Here is a 17,965-nt window from a genome sequence, read left to right as displayed (position 1 = left end):
GCAGCCGAGCAGCAGATAGAAGAACACTGAACAATCTGACCACATCACCAGGAAGTAGAGAGTCCTTGGTGTCCATATCTCGGCTGACCTCATTCAGACTTCAAACACCTCAGATCTTTTGAAGAAGCTCCAGCAGACCGAGCTTCAGGAAGTTGAAACAGGCTTTGCCTCCCGACTTTCTGCTGCAACATGTCGCTTGATGGTGCAAAGCAGGAAGAACATGCAGCGAGTGGTAGAGCGCATCGTAAAGACACCAATACCTCCCCTCAGAGACATTGACACTGACTGACTACATTAGTTAGTTTTTTTTACTTTTTTCCCATTGGTTTATATGCGATGTATCAGGAAGCGACTTCAAACTATACCACCACATACCATGATGGAGTACTATGCCACTCTAGAGAACACAGTACAAGAGCTACACGGTTTTGAGAAAACAATGTTGAGTATGGTCACAAGGATTTGATTTGTGATAGATGCAAACACTGATGTAGATGATGCTAATGTCTTCATTACATTTTAAAACATTACGTTTATGCAATACATCATTAACTATTTGGAATTAAAACACTTTTCTTTCATCATTTATATCCCTGTTCTGCAAATTCAAAATTACATTTTTAGAGTTCATGGAAACAATTCATCGCAGTTATCGCATGCAGATATTCTAATAATGAATTCTGCCCTTCCATTTTAAAGCCTTATTTTAGTTTCGATTTTCAATTTTATTCATTCGTATTATATCTTAAAACTTCCTCCAGAGCTGGTAAACGTTTTTCCATAAATTCTTCATGACGACAACAAATTGAAATTTTGATTCTGATATATTACTAACAGTCCTTCTCCACTTGAAGTACAACCAGTTCAGCATATGTGGAAATAAAATGCAGCAGAAGAGACCCTGCGTGTTCATCAGTAGTATTTTCATGGCCATCTTGTTTGTCTGTGACTGTCCAGTGATTTACGGCCGCACTAGTGAAAGGACATTCATGCGTCTGTTGTCTCCTGTGATCAGTGCAGATTTCAGAGTTGATACGCGTGCAGGTTGGACACAGGCCAACACCACACCAAACACACTCTCTTCAGCTCACTCTTATCAGGAGTAGAAAGGGGTGGAACAGTAAACTGCAGAAGAATCGTCACAGGTCGACTCCTTCCTCCACTCCTCATCAGACCCTCCAGCTTTCACAGATCATTTATTTTAAAATAATGTGAGTTCATACATAGGCCACAACATAAACCCCGTTTACACAACATGTCAAGTGAGATTGCATCGATTTTGCTTCAGAAATGTTTAACGTTTGCGCGGCGACATTTTGAAAAACAATGTCCATTTACACCGAAACGGCAGAAACGCTACTCGAACACATGTAACGCACGTTGGTTTGAATCACTTAAAAAAAGATGACTAACAAAAAGATGTTAATCCAGTTAAAATTCCCCACATGCCCAAGAAGTTAAAATCCTCTCATTCATACATATACACAGAAAATTAATCATCATTCTGACAAAAAAATAAATAAAAAATATGAGTGAAACAGCAGTGATAAAACACTTTGAGGAGGGAAAAAAAAAAAAACTGCATCACTGGCAACTTCTTGTGCTGTGATTCCCAGCTCTTTCAGATGTGATCACCAACACGGAGCAGCGCGGCACTGCTGTCTTCACAACCCGTCTTTATTTTGACTCACCATATGGGAGAAGACGTTGGCCCATCTGATGAACACATGTCACACGCTGACACTCGGAATAACAGCCACAAGGCCAGAAAATCCAGCTCGTCTGCGACGGCGACAGGCCGACCACGGCAGCAAGAGGACAGTATTTACATCTTCCCACAATATGCTCAGGGGTTACACGCTCACAGATCGACTTATAATGAGCACGGGAAGGTTTAATTCATGAACTTTGGCATTAAACGCTGGGTGGAGATGAAGAAATTGGGCTCACTGTGTTGTAACATCCGATGTGGATAACTGCTTTTAAATAGAGGCTGTTTGAATGAATTACGTTACACTGTGCAAGCCAACATATCTGACCAATCAGAAGGAGCCACACTGCCATGGATACCTGGCATTGAAGAGTGTGGAGTGTTTCGTAAGCATTTTGATGTTGAAAGAGATACAGCGAGGGAAATCCAGTCAAAGAAAAAAAGAAAAAGCTAATCGGGCGCTGTTTGGATGCACTGAAACACTCAGGACTGATCTGACATTAACACGCTGCGTTACACTCCACGGACACTACGTACGTTATCCACAAAAGGCTATGTCGAGTCCCGCAAAAAAGAAAAAGAAAAAAAAGATCAAGCCATTCCGGAAGTTTCCCAACAGAAGGAATTGTAAATATAATATCTGGTGTTGATCCTATTTGAATTCAGGGCAAAAGTCAGCAGCATAAAAATCAACAAAGAATAAACAGAAACAACTGAAATGCTGCTGGTGGGAACTGATGATGCACACGTGGTGGAAAAAAAAAAAACAACAACCCAGTGACAGCTGATGTGAATTTTGGGAAAAAGAGGACGAGCACTGTTATTTAGAAGAACAATTCGCAAAGCACAAACACACTACCATCATCAGCATACGTGTTTATATTCATCACAAATCCCGACAACATTACCACATGTTCAGGTTGGGCAACTCCACGACATTCTCACACAGACATCAATTTCCCAAATGTTCAAAACACCGATAACACTGTTTACCCTGATATTTTTGGCTAAGGTAATCATAGTATGCGTGTTCGGTGCCAGCACATGCCTCTTCAGATTTGGCCCCCGCCCTGTGGCGGCAAACATAGGTGGAAGTTGGGATTGGATTGGCGGCGGTGCTCTCCCCAAAAACACGACTTAAATGGTAGGAAATGAGAGAGGGTCACACATAGTTTAGGCCCATTGTAAAGTGAGCATGCACACGCACATCGGCACAATGGAGCCGGGCTGTGATAAATGAACGGCCTGTTGCTGTTCTAGTCGCTCTCCCATACAGTGTGTGATTGGCTGGTGTAGCCCCTGATAAGGAAAACATGAGCTGCGAGTATCTGAGTGTCCTATTCAAAGCGAAGGTCCGGTGTTTGCGTAAGGTAATCCGTCTGTATACATGCACTGCAAGACACACATCAGCTGAGCGGGAGAGGGGGGGCAAGAGAAGGGAAACATGTGAACATCAGGCAGCGCTGCTCTATTCTTAATCCCCACGTCCCTCACGTGCTCATACTTCAGCCCCTCGCTGCCCCCCTCATGTAAACTGTTTTCCCGTCTGGTCGGGCCTTCATTAACTCTGTATGGTACTGCCCTGACACAAAGCCAGTGTGACGTGCAAAAGCTCCAAACATCAGAGTAAATTCCAGAACGTGACAGACGAGCGAGGCGGCGGCCGCTCGCGTGAGGGGAGGACATGCAGTTTTTCACACAAGGAGGCGAGCACACACAAAGGCCGCACGTAAACATGCACTTCTGCTCGTTTTGCAAGACCTCGCCTCCTCCAGCAGCATCTCCCCGAGCTCCAGATATTCCATTAAATCGAGCCGCTTGAAAACCGACTCTTGTTTTTACAGTGTCTGGGGGGCGAAAAAAAGGGGGGGGGGGGGGGGGGGGGGCAGCTGAGGGAACAGGGCGAGACTAAACTTGAGCAAGACACTGACGGACTGTGTTCGTGGAAGAGGACAAACTCAGAGGTTAATCATCTATACGTTATCTACAGCCGTCTCTCAGATGAAGGGCCCTGTGGTTAATTTCATGGTCGGGGTGAAGGGACGGTAACGTACACCCACGCACACACACACACACACACACAAAAAAAGTGGCCTCTCGCTGGGCGCCGAGCCCTTGAGAGCGGAACACATAGCACATATTACACCTTGAAGATTATCTTCGATAAGACAACACAACAAAGTCATATTTGAAAGTAGCACTCCAAAAAAAAAAAAAAAACCCTCTACCAAGGGCAGACGGGGAAAATTGTGACTCCAGGAAGGTTTTAAACTGATAAAGCACGAAGGACCTTTGACATTGAATACACACGCTACGAGCCTTTTTAGAGAAGTAAAACTTTTATTAGTGTAATGCACTCTCGCAGACCGACAGCTGGCTTCGCATAGGAGGAATGTGCATTTAAAGTTTAATTGGGACGACATCCTTATGTTCACAAAGTGCTTCAAAAAGCGCCTCTTCATGCTTAGTCAGCTTGCCAAGGAAGCGTGCTAATGAACGTCCCCGCAGCCACCCAGTGCCAACACAGTGCGTACCGTTCTCCGCGCGGCCCATTTGTGGGTGTAATGCCGTAAAATGAGTCCCACATCAAGGGGCAGTGACAAAGCAACGTGTTTTATGAGGCCCAGCTGGAGGAAACACCCCAGAGTGATGACAACAACTGTTAGCCCAGCTACGACCACAAAGCTAATAAAGCCACGCTGGATAACGTCACAGGAAAAAACCCTCACAAGTGGTGTGAAAGGACCTGCTCACCGACAATATGGAGGGTGGGGGGAGCGGGGGGGGGGGGGGGGGGGGGGGGGGGGGCGTTAGAGGTTAGAGGTTGTGTTTCCAAACATGTTCCTTTTCCTGGATTCCAAAAACTGATGGGAACAGTCGATCGGTAAACGACAGAGTCCTTCACAAACAATCTCACGCCAATCATTAACGCAACAAGCATGTCCACAGGTCACAGGAGGAAGCAGGAAATAAAACCCCAAATGTGAAAATTTCAAACAGAAATGGCCAAGCTCGTAATCAAACAAGGTATTTTGTCTGTGAGGCTGGAGTGCTAACCACTTCACCACTGCGTAACTCCAACTCCAACAAGCACGAGAGTGAAATCTGGTTCACCTTCTCTCGATTTTTTACATTTAAATATTAAAAATAATGCATTATAATGGTGAGTTCACGAGGAACTGGGAAAGTCCCATTTCCTCATGTCCCAAAGGGGTAAAAGATATCTGAATCATGGTTTTAGGCAGAAATTGGTGTTTTGGGTTTCCATCCAAAAATTATGAATGTCCAAAATGTATTTGGTCGGCAGGGGGCGGGGGGGATTTTGCTTCTTAAGAGTAATATGTTCCCTTCTCTCATTTCATTTTGGAAGTGAAAAATTAGATAGATGGACGGCTCGCTGCCTATGACCATGATCTGAATGCAGTGAAACTGGGAACTTCCCATCAGGCAAGCTCTAGGGTTAGAATATCTTTAAACACGGCAACAACTTGGTTGAAAATTTAAATTTTTTTTTTTTTTTTTTATCTATTTTTGCTCGTTTTCACAGATCCTCTTCCCACTTCAGTGGGACAGACTGGAGCAACGGTTATGTTCACTATATTAGTTAAACATGACCTGCGACGAGGTTGTCGAGTACTGTGATCACGACATGATTTCTCATGAATAAACATGACTCAACAGGCGCGTCTCTGTCTCTCTTTGGAAGCGGTTCTAAACCGTTCGTTGTGATCATCTGCAATGTTTGGGTAGCAAAGCAGTTGTTGACTGCTTTTGGTCATTTTAATGATTTTTTTGTGATTTTTGGCCTGTTGTCACCAAGTAATGTTGAAATGATGACGTGAAAACCGAAACCGTCATCAACACAGTCACGCAGGAGAGCTGCCATGGAAGTGTGCGGAAACATTTTAATTTCTTTTGCAGTATTTATATTGCAATATCAATCTGTGATATCCCGCAATCGCGAGACATCTAAAGAGGAGAAAACAAAGTAATACCTGCACAACTGTGCATGAGTGCACTGTCAAAATAAACCGTACCTCGGATCATGTATATCTCTTTTCTGGACGTGGACATCCCCACCGAAGCGCTACAGCCGTAGGCGGCCACGTTGCCCATTGAGAAGTGTCATGTGAATGCTGTAAACTGGGAAACGGGACTTTCCCCAACTGGTAACTGTCCCAGTTCCATGAATGCACAATAAGACTAACTAGGAAATTCCCGTGGAAATCTTGTGTGCCTTCCCCATCGCTGTTGATATCCTTTAGTCTCAGGGTCTCAATGGCAAACAGACGCTGATCTCCTTTGATTTCCTCCATGAGGTGTCTCTCCCGTCCGCTTCGTACGGGACATTATTTTCGCAGTTTTTTTTTGTGATTCATTCGAAAACGGTTGGCCGAATCATTAACAAAAGACACAGCAACGTATTCCCAAATGTTCCGCACGTTCTGGTGTGCTTTTTGTGTCCGTGCTCCCAACGGTGCAGGACTAATTACTCAAAGAAAAAAACTAGGGCAGGCATAAGAATGATTGTTCAATAAATCCTTTATTGCGCCATTATTTCTCTCACAGGGCTGCATTTTCTCTGCACGTAGAGCCAAGTGAGTGACAGGTGTTAGCTGATGGCTCAGCAGTTTAAAACAAAGTATTTTATCAACACTGAATTAAAACATTTTCTCCGGGAGTTCTGCACTTTCTATATCAATCGAGTGCAAGAATGCTCTGCTAATTTCCAAACCCAAGTGTACAAGACTCCAGTTGTAGTTTGGTTACATCAGTGAACCAACGCCACCACTTTGAAGATTAAGAGCTGATGTGTGCCGTCGGCGAGGTTTTCAGTGAAAGGATCTCTACAAATGGAAAAAAAAAAAGTTTTGCAGGCACAAAAAGTGCTGCTTTTCAACCTCACGTCTCTCCCTCGCCGACCATACCATCACAGCAGCTCTTTACAGCCACTATATTTATCGCACAGCTCAATTCTGCAACAGCAGCTTTGTTTAAAAAAATGTAGGGAACGCCGGGAAATGTAGTCCATCTCTCAAAGGATTTAAAGCAGAGGCGTCAGATTGCAAAATTTTCATCGTTAAGGGGTCAGCAGCTGCGAACCAACAGCAACAATCCCCAGAATCCCCGGCTTCGGTCCACATTCTCACTTGTAAACAGTCTCACGCAGTCAGAGTTCAGATAAAGTAGAATTACTTTTCCACATCGTCATAGAATATGTAAATCCCCTCGTGTGGGGCTCAAAAAAAAGGTTGCATTACTTCGTAGTTAAGCATGTAGAACGTATCAATATGGTGTTCAAACGGCAGATTGTGTGTTGCTCCATTTACACAACGATTCAAGTGAAAACGCATCGTTTTTTGCTTTTTCATTCAAATAAAGTTCCACATCTACATGGATATACTAAAAACGATGCGGTTTGTTTTTATAATTAAACCACACACACGCAGCAGAGAACAATGCGCTGTAAACATTACCAATGGGAGCACACTGACGTTCGTATGGACCAGCGACCAAGTTGGATTGTTATTACAGTGACTGTCAACTATAAAACTACCAAGTCCCAGGAGAAGATGGAGTGGCAGTCATGACACTCTGGAGGAAAACTTTCTTATTTGCTCATCTACTGAGCATGTGCAGAAGAACTACGGCCGTGGTGCCCAGCGTTTCTATCGTCTACACAAAAGATGGAGCATTTCCAGAAAGTTGCATTTTCTCCATTTCCGCAGAGATGGAGCGTTTTTGAAAAGTTCCACCTTTTCAGAAAGTTGCATTTTCAGTTACTTCAACCACCATTATCATGTAAACGGGGCCTAAAAATCTGATTTACAGACTTAAACGTGAAGATTGGTTTATGATTCTAATCTGAAGCATCCAGGTTTAATCTCAAGATTTATAGTCTGAGACCGTTTTAAAAAGAATGGTTTAAAAATTTGAGGTGGAGGAAATTCTGAAAACGTGTACTCAGGCACCACTACTGTCATATTGATGAAATTATATTGTAAGTATTCTTCACCTGAAGTACAAAGTACTCTTCTCGGTAACTAATTCCCGCCCCTACAATTTGATTGAAAGAACCAGCAATGGCCAAAAATAAATTATTGCGAAACTTTATTACTGAGACTGCAATCTGGATCATTTTGGCTTCCAAGTCATGAAAATCAATAACAATTATTAAAACTGTTTCTTAGAATCTATTCATTTGACAAGAATTCACAATTGATGCGTTTAAAATCTTAAACGCTTAAAACATTTTGGTTTCTAATGTTAGGCGTGTAGAATGACCTTACAATACATAACTTTTTAATTATATTACAATATTGAGAATATTTAGAAGTGTGGATGTCTGGATGCTCCTGAAACATTATAAAGTGCACTTTGATTTCGAAAAGCCGTCATTTGAAGACGAATCGCCCGTGTAGCGTGTGTATGAAGGGCAGCTCTGACAAATAAATGGGCTCGGAGCCGGGTCGTATTTTACTGCCTTACAGTAAACATTTTTTGCTCCACACACTTTACGCCACCATCTGCTGCACGATGATACGTTGGCCTGCCGGCTCAGGTGCCGTCAACAAGAAAGTCTGCAGCGCATACCATGATAACACCGCCTCCAAATGGTCTTAAGTGCCTCTTAACTGGATTATGCACCCATTTCATGTGATTGCAAACCACTATACACGCAATAAAAAAACCTGTAGATAACATTACACATCCGATAATGTGCGTTGGATTTATGCGAGTACAGAAATGAGACGGAGCGTAATAAACGAGATAACTTTGCTCAAAACCAACCTGTGAGAGCAGAGAACCTTCACCATCTGCAGTGTAAGCACAGGCACACCCAAAAAAAAAAAAAAAAGGAAAAGGAAATGCTGGCCTTCTTTGAGTCTGTTTGAAACTAAACCTATATGAGAAGTTCTCACAGGCAGGAGTGGAGAACGTCACAAGCAGCATCATCTCCAACCACTTCCCGTTGACATGTGTCGTTTTGACTGTCGCAGGCCAGGCACGCCCTATCGTAACATTTCTGCCGCAGCTTCACATGCATAGGTGTGTAAAACCGGCCTGAAAAGTGGCACTGTGCAGTTTCGTATGGAGTCAGAAACACAGAGACGTTAACGAGACTAAATAAAGGAACTCGTCACCAAACTTCTGTGCGCACATATTAAAAACAAAGCCAAACTTTTGGGCAACGACGGGAGGGAAAATTGAGATATTTGAGTAAAGCGTTGCAGCGTCTTAATTTGCGCTGCCGATCCCGACCTTGGGTAAAAACATGTGCGCACTCGAGGGAGCAGCTTTCCAGGAACTCAACCTGTGTCTGCAAAAACATGCTGCCAACACTGTTGAGGCTGTTCATCTCAAAACCCGACTAATTCTTGCATCAAATTGATCATGCATGACCAGAACAATCCCCAGGGCAGTGGGAGAGGTCACGGTGGGCCCCCTGTGCAGCACGGTTCACGTTCTACACGACTGTTGCATACGTGCAAATTGTCTTTACATTTTCTCATTGGTACAGTCAGTTTTGACCTTAACCCCCCCGTTGACTCCCGCAGTTTAAAAAAATACAAAAAAATTAAAAAAATGCTTCTGTAGGCTGGGTTGTGGGGAAATACAGTCCGGAGGCCACCACGCAGAGACTCCTGGCTGAAAGTCACTGACATCCGAGCCACAGGAGCCTGTTTGCTGGTTGGATTTGCGTGTTAAAAAGGTGGGATTTACACTACAGCCCATGACAAATGTCACAGTGACACATGGAAAACAGTTTGACAGCTGAGCCGCTCCCACCTCATTTTAAATGTTATCGGTCTCCCATGTGGCTGGGAGGGGTCGACAGGAAGCTTGTGGCTAATCAAGAGACTACGAAGAAATTAAAACTACAAAATGTCTGACAGTAGGAAGAAATACAAAACCCACTTCCTGTTTATTCAGGATGTTTGTTGCCATTTTAAACCCGCTGAAAACAACAGTCGATGGAAAACTGCAACGAGCAACTGGTGGGTATTGTGACTCAATAAACTGACAAAAATCAATTAAGTGCCTAACTGGTTGATCAGTGACTCTTTAAGGCTCAATACTGTAATTAAGTCCATCACAGTGAGCCCACACACGGTTCTTTCCACTGTTCCATGCACTCACATGTAATACTGAAAGCCGCTTGGAGGCTCTGGAGATAAAACACACGGGATCAAACAAAAACAAATACTCAGATTGATGTAATTCGGTAATATTTTTGAATTTTTGTATCGTCACTTCAAACTAGGTCTGCACAATGACTTGCAAATTCATTATTATCGCAATATTAACATTTGAAAACATGCAAAATCACCGGAGACGTAGTCATTGAGATTGTACGACGATAGTGGAGTTGCAATTTGCAGTGCCGCATGCAGACAAATAAAACCTAAATAGAGACATAACATCATTGAAGTCAGCAAAAATGTAATACTTTGTGTTTCCGTGCACCGTGTGTTCATGCTCTGCAAAAATTCTAAAAAAGTGAATTTTAACATAAAACTGAAAAATCCAATGAATTCACTTTTTTTTCTTTCTTTTTTTTAAATTGCAAGAAAAAAAGAGTAATTATTCTTTCATACCTGGTGGTTACAGGGCAATTTGTAAATGCAGGGTGTTTGGCAAAACAAATATCAGCAACGTTCAGAACATTTACCTAAATGTCTGGATTATGTGGTTTGAATTGGAGCTGAAGGACATCAGGTAACCAATATGTGACCAGCTCGTCCAATACAGACACTGGCTTTCACGGTGCGATTTGCTAATATCAAAATCTGAAGTTGAGTATCCAGTATCCCCTCAATTTTACTTTAAACTGCAAATAGATTGTTTATGTTATCAATGATAACTGCTGCTATAAATGTACTTTTGTTTATCGGCATTTGGTGTCTGTATCATGTAATGACGATTGAATTTGGTTAATACTGACAGGCAAGTGAGTATAACGGGTAATTTGTGCATATTTTTATGTTTTCTTCTAAACTGAATAAGAAATGCCTTAATATAGGGACCGAATTGTGATAATTACTCTCGTATTAATTCCCTATAATGACAAAGACCATCTCCCAGTTAGTGCACCTGACTAATTAATTAAATTACATTTAAGAAAAAATGTGAAAATGTCTCTGAACATCAGCAATGGAAATAGAAAACTGAATGAGAAAAAGAAAATACATCCAGTTAGTCAAATTTTATTTTATTTTTTCTAACTAACATGAGGTAATATAGTAAAATCCATTAATCTATCCACCGCAAGTTGAGTAAAACCAAATTGAGGTATTTTTTTTGGGGGGGGGGGGGGGGGGGTAACTGGAAATGATTAAATATGTGTTTTATACCACTGTGCAACAGAAAGATCATGGAACAGTGTGTCTTTACACTGAATTTTGTTTACATGTTTATAGAGTAGCCCGTTAAGATTGAGAAATAAGTCAGTGTGCGGTTTCCATGTTCTTCCCGCGAGTACACGGGTTTTCTTCCACCGTACCAAAACCTGCATCGAGGTTCATCTCCTGTAGTAGTGACTACGAGTGTGTGTCGTCTCTGTGTGTTTGCCCTGTGGCGGACTGCTGACCTGTCCAGGTTACTGCGAGCTGGGATCGGCCCCAGCGCCGCGGCCATATATGAAGCAATAAATAATAAAGCCATTTCTATTGGCTTGTAATTGAGTACCATTCAAGCCCTGTAACAGTAGTGTGTACGCTCCACCTCTGCAGGACTCCTGCAGGTATCAGGCCTGTAGCTCCTGGCAGGGCAACGTCAAACACCACGGAACTGCAGGCACAGGGAGGCCTGGCGCCCCTCGAGCGGAGACTGCTGCTCTGAAATGGATTCACCGCCTCTGTGAATAATCCATTTCACAGCAGTGTTGGCGTTTAGTGTCCAAATGAAGCGCATTGGTAATATAATGTAAACCACAAGCAGAGAAGGCCTGAGCCATCAGTAAGGGTGGGGGGGGGGGGGTTCCGTGTGAGATGAATCCACTCGCAACCACAGATCCTTCCTTCTTATGGGTGTTCAATCCGTTTGGAAATGGTTGAGGAGTAATTACACTTTTTTTTTTTTTGTTCCTCCTCTGGCTGCTGATCCAGTGTTGTACACCCACTCTGCGCCCACTCACTGGCTACTGAAGTATCCTCTCGGCTCTGCCACCTCCTGGAAAACAGATGGATGCTCGCTGCTGTTCCACCTCCAGGTGAGTTGCTGCTGCAGCGGGATCAGGATCACCGGCCCGCGGAGGAGCGGAGCACCGCGCACACCCGCGGCTGTGGCGCACGAGCCCGCCCGCCGGGGGTGCATGGCCTTCTCTACCTCCACAAATAAATAAAAAATTTAATAAAAAAAAAATACACCACAATCCCAACCCCTGCTTTTAATCAGCAAGCAAACGACAATGCAGCGACACACTCCTGCGTCAAACGCCACACTTCACCTCCCCAATTAGGCTGGAAACGCGCAGATACAATTTGCAACCGCACTCAACACGGCGTGATGGAGGAAATGCCATTAAATGGCCATTATGTCATCGTCAATCGTACAATATCCGCAGACACCCATCGGTGTCCAGTGTTTAGAAAAAAATAATAATAATTAAATTAAAAAATCCGCTCGGCGCCGCCGTCGAGGCGCGATGCTGCAAACACTCCCTGCGTTGTTTCATCTCCAGCCTTCCTGCGGGGCCTTGCGTTAACCTTTGCGGCTTTTTTTTTTTTTTTTTTTTTTTTTTTTTTTCCCCTCTCTCCTCTTCACACAGTTCAAACAGCTGATTCACAATCAAATGGGTGCAAAGACAAGAAAACGGTGCGCAGGGATGGGAGACAAGAGAAGGAGGCAGATATCCAGCCAGAGGACGGCGGAGAGCTCGCGCTCGTCCGTGGCCGCGTCGTGGAGGAGAAGAAAAAGATCAAAAAAAATAATAATAAAATAGAAATATGTTTATTTGTAAGAGATAGAAATCACAGGAGCGGGTGCTTACCTTCCCTTGCCTTCAGGAGAACCGTGTTGGCCACGATATTTTCAATCTCCATTGTCAGAATGTGAATCCCGAGCAGTCGCGATACATTTCACTCGGCGGAAAAAGACGGTTTTTCTGCGGTCAAGCGTGGAGGCGACGGCGGGGCTCCGGGGCGCGCGCGGGGCGGACGCGGCACTGGCGCATAGTCGGACTTTTAATAGTGGTCGTCGTTCCTCTCCATTGCAAGATGTTTTAACAAACCCTACCTACAGAGCGACGCGATTAGGACGAGGGCTTGTTAGCATTCAGAACCTCCCTCCCTCCCCTTCTCTCTCCGCCTGCCTTCCTTCCTGCTTCAGCTCCCTCCTCCTCCTCCTACTCCTCTTCTTCCTCCTCCTCCTCCTCCTCCTCCTTCTCAGAGTAGGAGGGATCAATTTACAACCACACACACACACACACACACACACACAAGTGCATTCATACATACATACATGCACTTTTCCAAGCTTTAGTGTCCTGAAATTATGGATGGTTATGTCATTCTAATGCGAGGCAGTCCGGGATTAAAAACGTGTGTGTGTGTGTGTGTGTGTGCGTGTGTGTGTGTGTGTGTGTGTGTGTGTGTGTGTGTGTGTGTGTGTGTCCTCCAAACTTTCCCCTGCAGGCACAGTGTTTCCCACCTCAACCACACTTTAATGTGATACAGTGAGCAGGCTGCTGGAAACATCTAGAAAGTATTTCCCTCATCTGATCATGTCAAACTGCCTTTCATCCAAACATGATCGAGCAGGGTCATTAAGTAAACTTTTCCTTCCCGAGACTTTGCTCCACACGCTTACTGCTGGCTGATGCACGGACAGAAAACACACATTCACACACACATTCACACACACACACACACACACACACGCACCATCAGCCACAGGTTATACCAGGGAATAAAATAGATAATTCCTCTCACTGGGCTTTGATGAGGGGTGCTCCAAAAACAAGCTTCTCTGTGAGATTATCACAGAAATAATGAGTCCATGTGTGGAATAAGCATGTCTTCCTCTGTGTGCATGGATGTATTTGTTTTTTTTAATTTTCTGGGTACTTGGTGTCCTTCCTCAATTCATAAACATGAATTTGAGGCTAGTTGGTCAGTCAACATGACTGTGTTCATGCTTTAGAAATGATATTTGCTGCCTTTTGGCCTTCATCATAGGCTTCTTTCATTGTGTCACCATGCCACTCCAACGTTCGTCTCATTCCCCTTCACAACATTACATTCAGATAGTTGTCACGATAATTGGATCTTTGTTTAGAGGTTGCCAAACCCGGAACTGATAATTTGATTTGACTTTAACTTGGGTTTAATTTGAATCTTTATAACGTCTCGGTCATAAACCATGGTGAATGACGTCTTTTATCTTCTACAGCCAGCTGGAATATTCCAGCATCCTGCAGCCCTGAGTAAGATAAAGCTGTAAGAATGTGGAATGAAATGTATTTATTTTAGTGTTAACATCCTAAGATTCTCAGTCCCTTTTATTATCCGGCAGAGCACTTGGTTCTCAGCGTGCTGCTTACTGGAGGTTCCTAGGTTTCCTAACAGTAGAACGGGAGGCTGAGCGTTCAGCTATCAGGCTCCTCTCATGTGGAACCAGTTTCAAGTAGGGAGGCTGACACAGTCTTTAAGACTTTTCTATTTAATAAAGCCTTCAGTTATGGCTGGTTCAGGCTATCCTGGACCATTTTCTAGTGGAGCTGCTATAAGTTTAGACAGCTGGGAGGCCTACACTGAGTTTCTTTCCTCTCTCACGCTACATTCATTCATATGTCACCACTGCATGCCACTATGACTGTCCACTGTCTGTCTATTGTTTCTCTACATTCCTGCAGGATCTCGAACAGTGGAACTGGAAGTTTGTGATCTGTGTTTGTTGCGCTCTGTCTCCATTCCAACTTTTTCTCTTTCTCTGTAGAAGTGCCGCGAAACAATGTGTTTCAAACTTTTATAAATAGAAACATAACGGAATTAAAATCCTCACAAGTGAAACCGCCAATTAAGCACTTTTCCACTCATGCCATGAAACTATTGCTTGGAATGTAAAGCTGAAGAAAATTGTAAAAGATTTATTCATCCATGTCTTAGCAATGATGAATAAAATTAAAAAGAAATTAAAATAACAGTCACCTTTCATAATTATGTATAAAAACTTAAGTTACTTCTGGTAACACGTCTTTATCTATCTGCTGATTTAGCATTTTTGTATATGCAACCGATACAGAATAATGATGCAATGCATATTAGAATAGAATACAATAGAATACAATAGAATACAACAGAATGAGTTCAACAATGTAATGTAACAGTTAAAAGTGTGATGTAACAGTTTCAAATGTGATGCAATAGTCTAAAAGGTTCAGTTCAGTCTGAAAAATAACAAATGAATCAACGACATCACATGTGTTTGTAATATTTTCTGCTCATATTGACAGATCTGTGTGCTCACATATAAATACATAGATTGTGTGAATTCATGGTTGTTCTGAATCCACAATTTTGTAACTATAAACAGAAGAAGAAAAAAAAAAAATCCAAAATGGTTCTGATAAATTCAATCAATGCCGCCACCTTGTGGTGAAGAGCCACAAATACAGGAGGATATTATTAATAAGATAAATGCCTTGATAACAACATGGCTGATTTAGAAACTGTTCAGTCTGAAGAAGAATCATAACATGTGTGAATGATAAATAGTCTATGTCTAATAATTAATATTGATATTTAATACCATTTTGATAAACTTTGAAATAGTTTCATGTATATGAAATGTATTCTGGTACGCGACATGCAAGATTTAAAGTACTTGTTTTTTTTATCATGGCTCTACTACAACCTTGCAGATCGTTAAATAATGCTATTTTATCGGATTATTCAACAAATTTTATCAAATGATGTTGCTTTTTTTAAATGTGCCTTTACATAAAACAATAACTTAATTATAAGAACTGAGGAGAAAACCATTAGGTTTATCTGTAGAAAGCTGCTCTGCCGGCTTTCATGTAATCATTTATATATAAAAATGTTCATTGTTTCGATAGATTTACACATTTGTAGCTTTTACTTAAAGCTAACAGTCACTTTGATTCTCATGTTCTTCTTTGTGTTCTGCGAAAAAGAAAAAAAATTCTGACAAATTGAGAGATGTATTTATATATTAATCGCCATACCAACTCCTTCTAACTATTGGACTAAGTCCATTATTGTCATTTCCACCCAGGCAAGCTCCTTGTGATACTGGCTGTTTAATATATATATATTACCACTTGCTTCATGGACACTCTCTGGGGGTATTTGATTGTGGTTGATGTCCTTATGACCTCATTGCCATGCAGGATCCCAAGGTACTTGTTATCCTGGATGTCCCTGATGTTTCCCTCTGGTAGGCCAGTCCCTTGAGTTGTGACCATCCTGCCTCTCTTTAGTTACCACACTTGTCGAGCACAAATGACATCCTTATGTCAGTACTTGTTCTTGGTGTACAGCTTCATGTCATCCATGCAGATCAGGTGGCTGATTGTTGTCCCACTTTGGAATTGGTATCCACAGCCAGTGTTGGGCGATCAGCTTTGACTTTACTTCCAGGCTCGTCTGAACCAAATCCCCTGGAGTTCTTTATGAATGCTCTCAGTGTCCTGTTGATCTCGTACAGTCGCAGACGTTCCCGTATCCATGTGTGTGGCACTGGGTCGCAGACCTTCTTGTAATCAGTCCTGGTGCTGCTCAGGCTGGTCTGTCTCTTCTTGCTGGCTCTGTCAACCGGGAGCTGTTGTTTGGCTCCTCTGGTGTTTGTGTCAATTCCTTTCTGTGCCTCACTCAAGTAATATTCAATATGCCTGTTGATCTTCGCTGCTATGATGCATCAGCTTCTATGTTGTACAGAGACGGGTTACCGGTTGGTAGTTGGACGAGATGATTCCCTTCTAGGGGTCTTTCATGATTCGGACTGTTCTGCCCTGGGTTAACCACTGCAGATGGGTCCCTTCCCTTTGCAGCTGAATCATTTGTGCTGCTCGTCTCTCGTGGAGCGAAATAAGCTTCTCCAGCCAGTATATATGGATCGTATATGTGCCTGGTGAGGTCCAACTCTTCATCTTAGACACTCTTTCTTGGATCTCTGCCACTGGCTCTTGCTTTGGGAGGTTACTGTGGTCGATTCTCAGGTCTCATTATCCATTCGGGCACCAGCGTTTTGTGATGCTTCTCTTTCCCAGATGCCTTTTGTTTTTTTCATCTCAGCGCTTTGTGGGTCTGACCTGCTGCTGTTATTTCCCTGCCATTGAGAGTACACCTTAGCTGGTTCAGTGGAGAACATTCTGTGTATCCACCTGGCTTCAAACTCTTTAGTGTATCTCTTTAACCTGGTGGCTCGAGCGCCGGAAAAAAAGCCACAAATACACAAGAACATATGGATTTTCAAGTTTTCATGTTCTTATATCCTTTCGTGAGACAAATGCTATGTCTCTTCATGCTCCGGAAAGCTGAAAAATATTATGGCAAAATTTGTAAAAACTATTCATTGTAAAAACATTTGATCCCTTCCAGATTTAAAGTAATTTGGCCACAGGTTATTTGCTTCTTGCAAGACGAGGCGATTGCATCACGTAGCCTCCATAAAGAGATGATAGACATTCATTTTAAGTATTTGATGTTGAGACAGGGGAAATATTCAAGATAGATGATTTAACATTGAGAAGCACCTACTTTGGTGATATAGCTTTTCATTTTTTTTTTCCAGAATTGAACTATTTGGGTTCATATTCTCAAACATTGATTGTTGATTGCGTTTAATGCATGTGTTGAGCATTAATCATGTTGAAGTGGTGCGACCTGGTCAGAGTGATATATTATCTACACATTCACAATCATTTCATAAGGTGACGACACCAATTGAGTCTTTTAATTGACTCCAGACAGACACACACTTTCTCACTTCCTTTTATCCGTCTCGCTTCTCATTTTCTTGACATCAGCCAATTATATCCATCAAAAAAACTAGAGAGTCCACGACAAGAAGATAATCGATTAAGTGAATCAAAATATCTCGATATGATCTTAAGAAACTAACCACACGATCAAGTGATTACTTTGTCTGTTTGTTTGAGGCGCAGACCAGTAGATTTAACTTTCCCGCATGAAAAAAAAGGGTCTATTTTAACATTTTCTAATTCTAAGAAAACTACATTAAAGACACCAGATGGTGCTGTTCACGTAGCAATGCCTATCCAGTGCC

At 42.5% G+C, this 17,965-nt stretch overlaps 1 protein-coding gene across 2 annotated transcripts in view; it reads right to left on the bottom strand.

The window, feature by feature from the left end:
- grk4 (G protein-coupled receptor kinase 4) overlaps positions 1 to 13,065 on the bottom strand; it is a 56,570-nt gene extending 43,505 nt beyond the window's left edge. For both annotated transcript variants that reach the window (XM_080464148.1, XM_080464149.1), the window contains exon 1: positions 12,705 to 13,065. In XM_080464148.1, the coding sequence (XP_080320274.1) occupies positions 12,705 to 12,756 (52 nt within the window). In that variant the 5' untranslated portion in view covers positions 12,757 to 13,065. The remainder of the gene's footprint in view (positions 1 to 12,704) is intronic.
- Between the last annotated feature and the right edge of the window lie 4,900 nt (positions 13,066 to 17,965).

Source organism: Lipophrys pholis (genome assembly GCF_963383615.2).
Source record: "Lipophrys pholis genome assembly, chromosome: 5".
NCBI lineage: Eukaryota > Metazoa > Chordata > Actinopteri > Blenniiformes > Blenniidae > Lipophrys > Lipophrys pholis.
The sequence above is the reverse complement of the archived record's forward strand: the minus strand, read 5'-3'. Positions and strand labels throughout refer to the sequence as shown.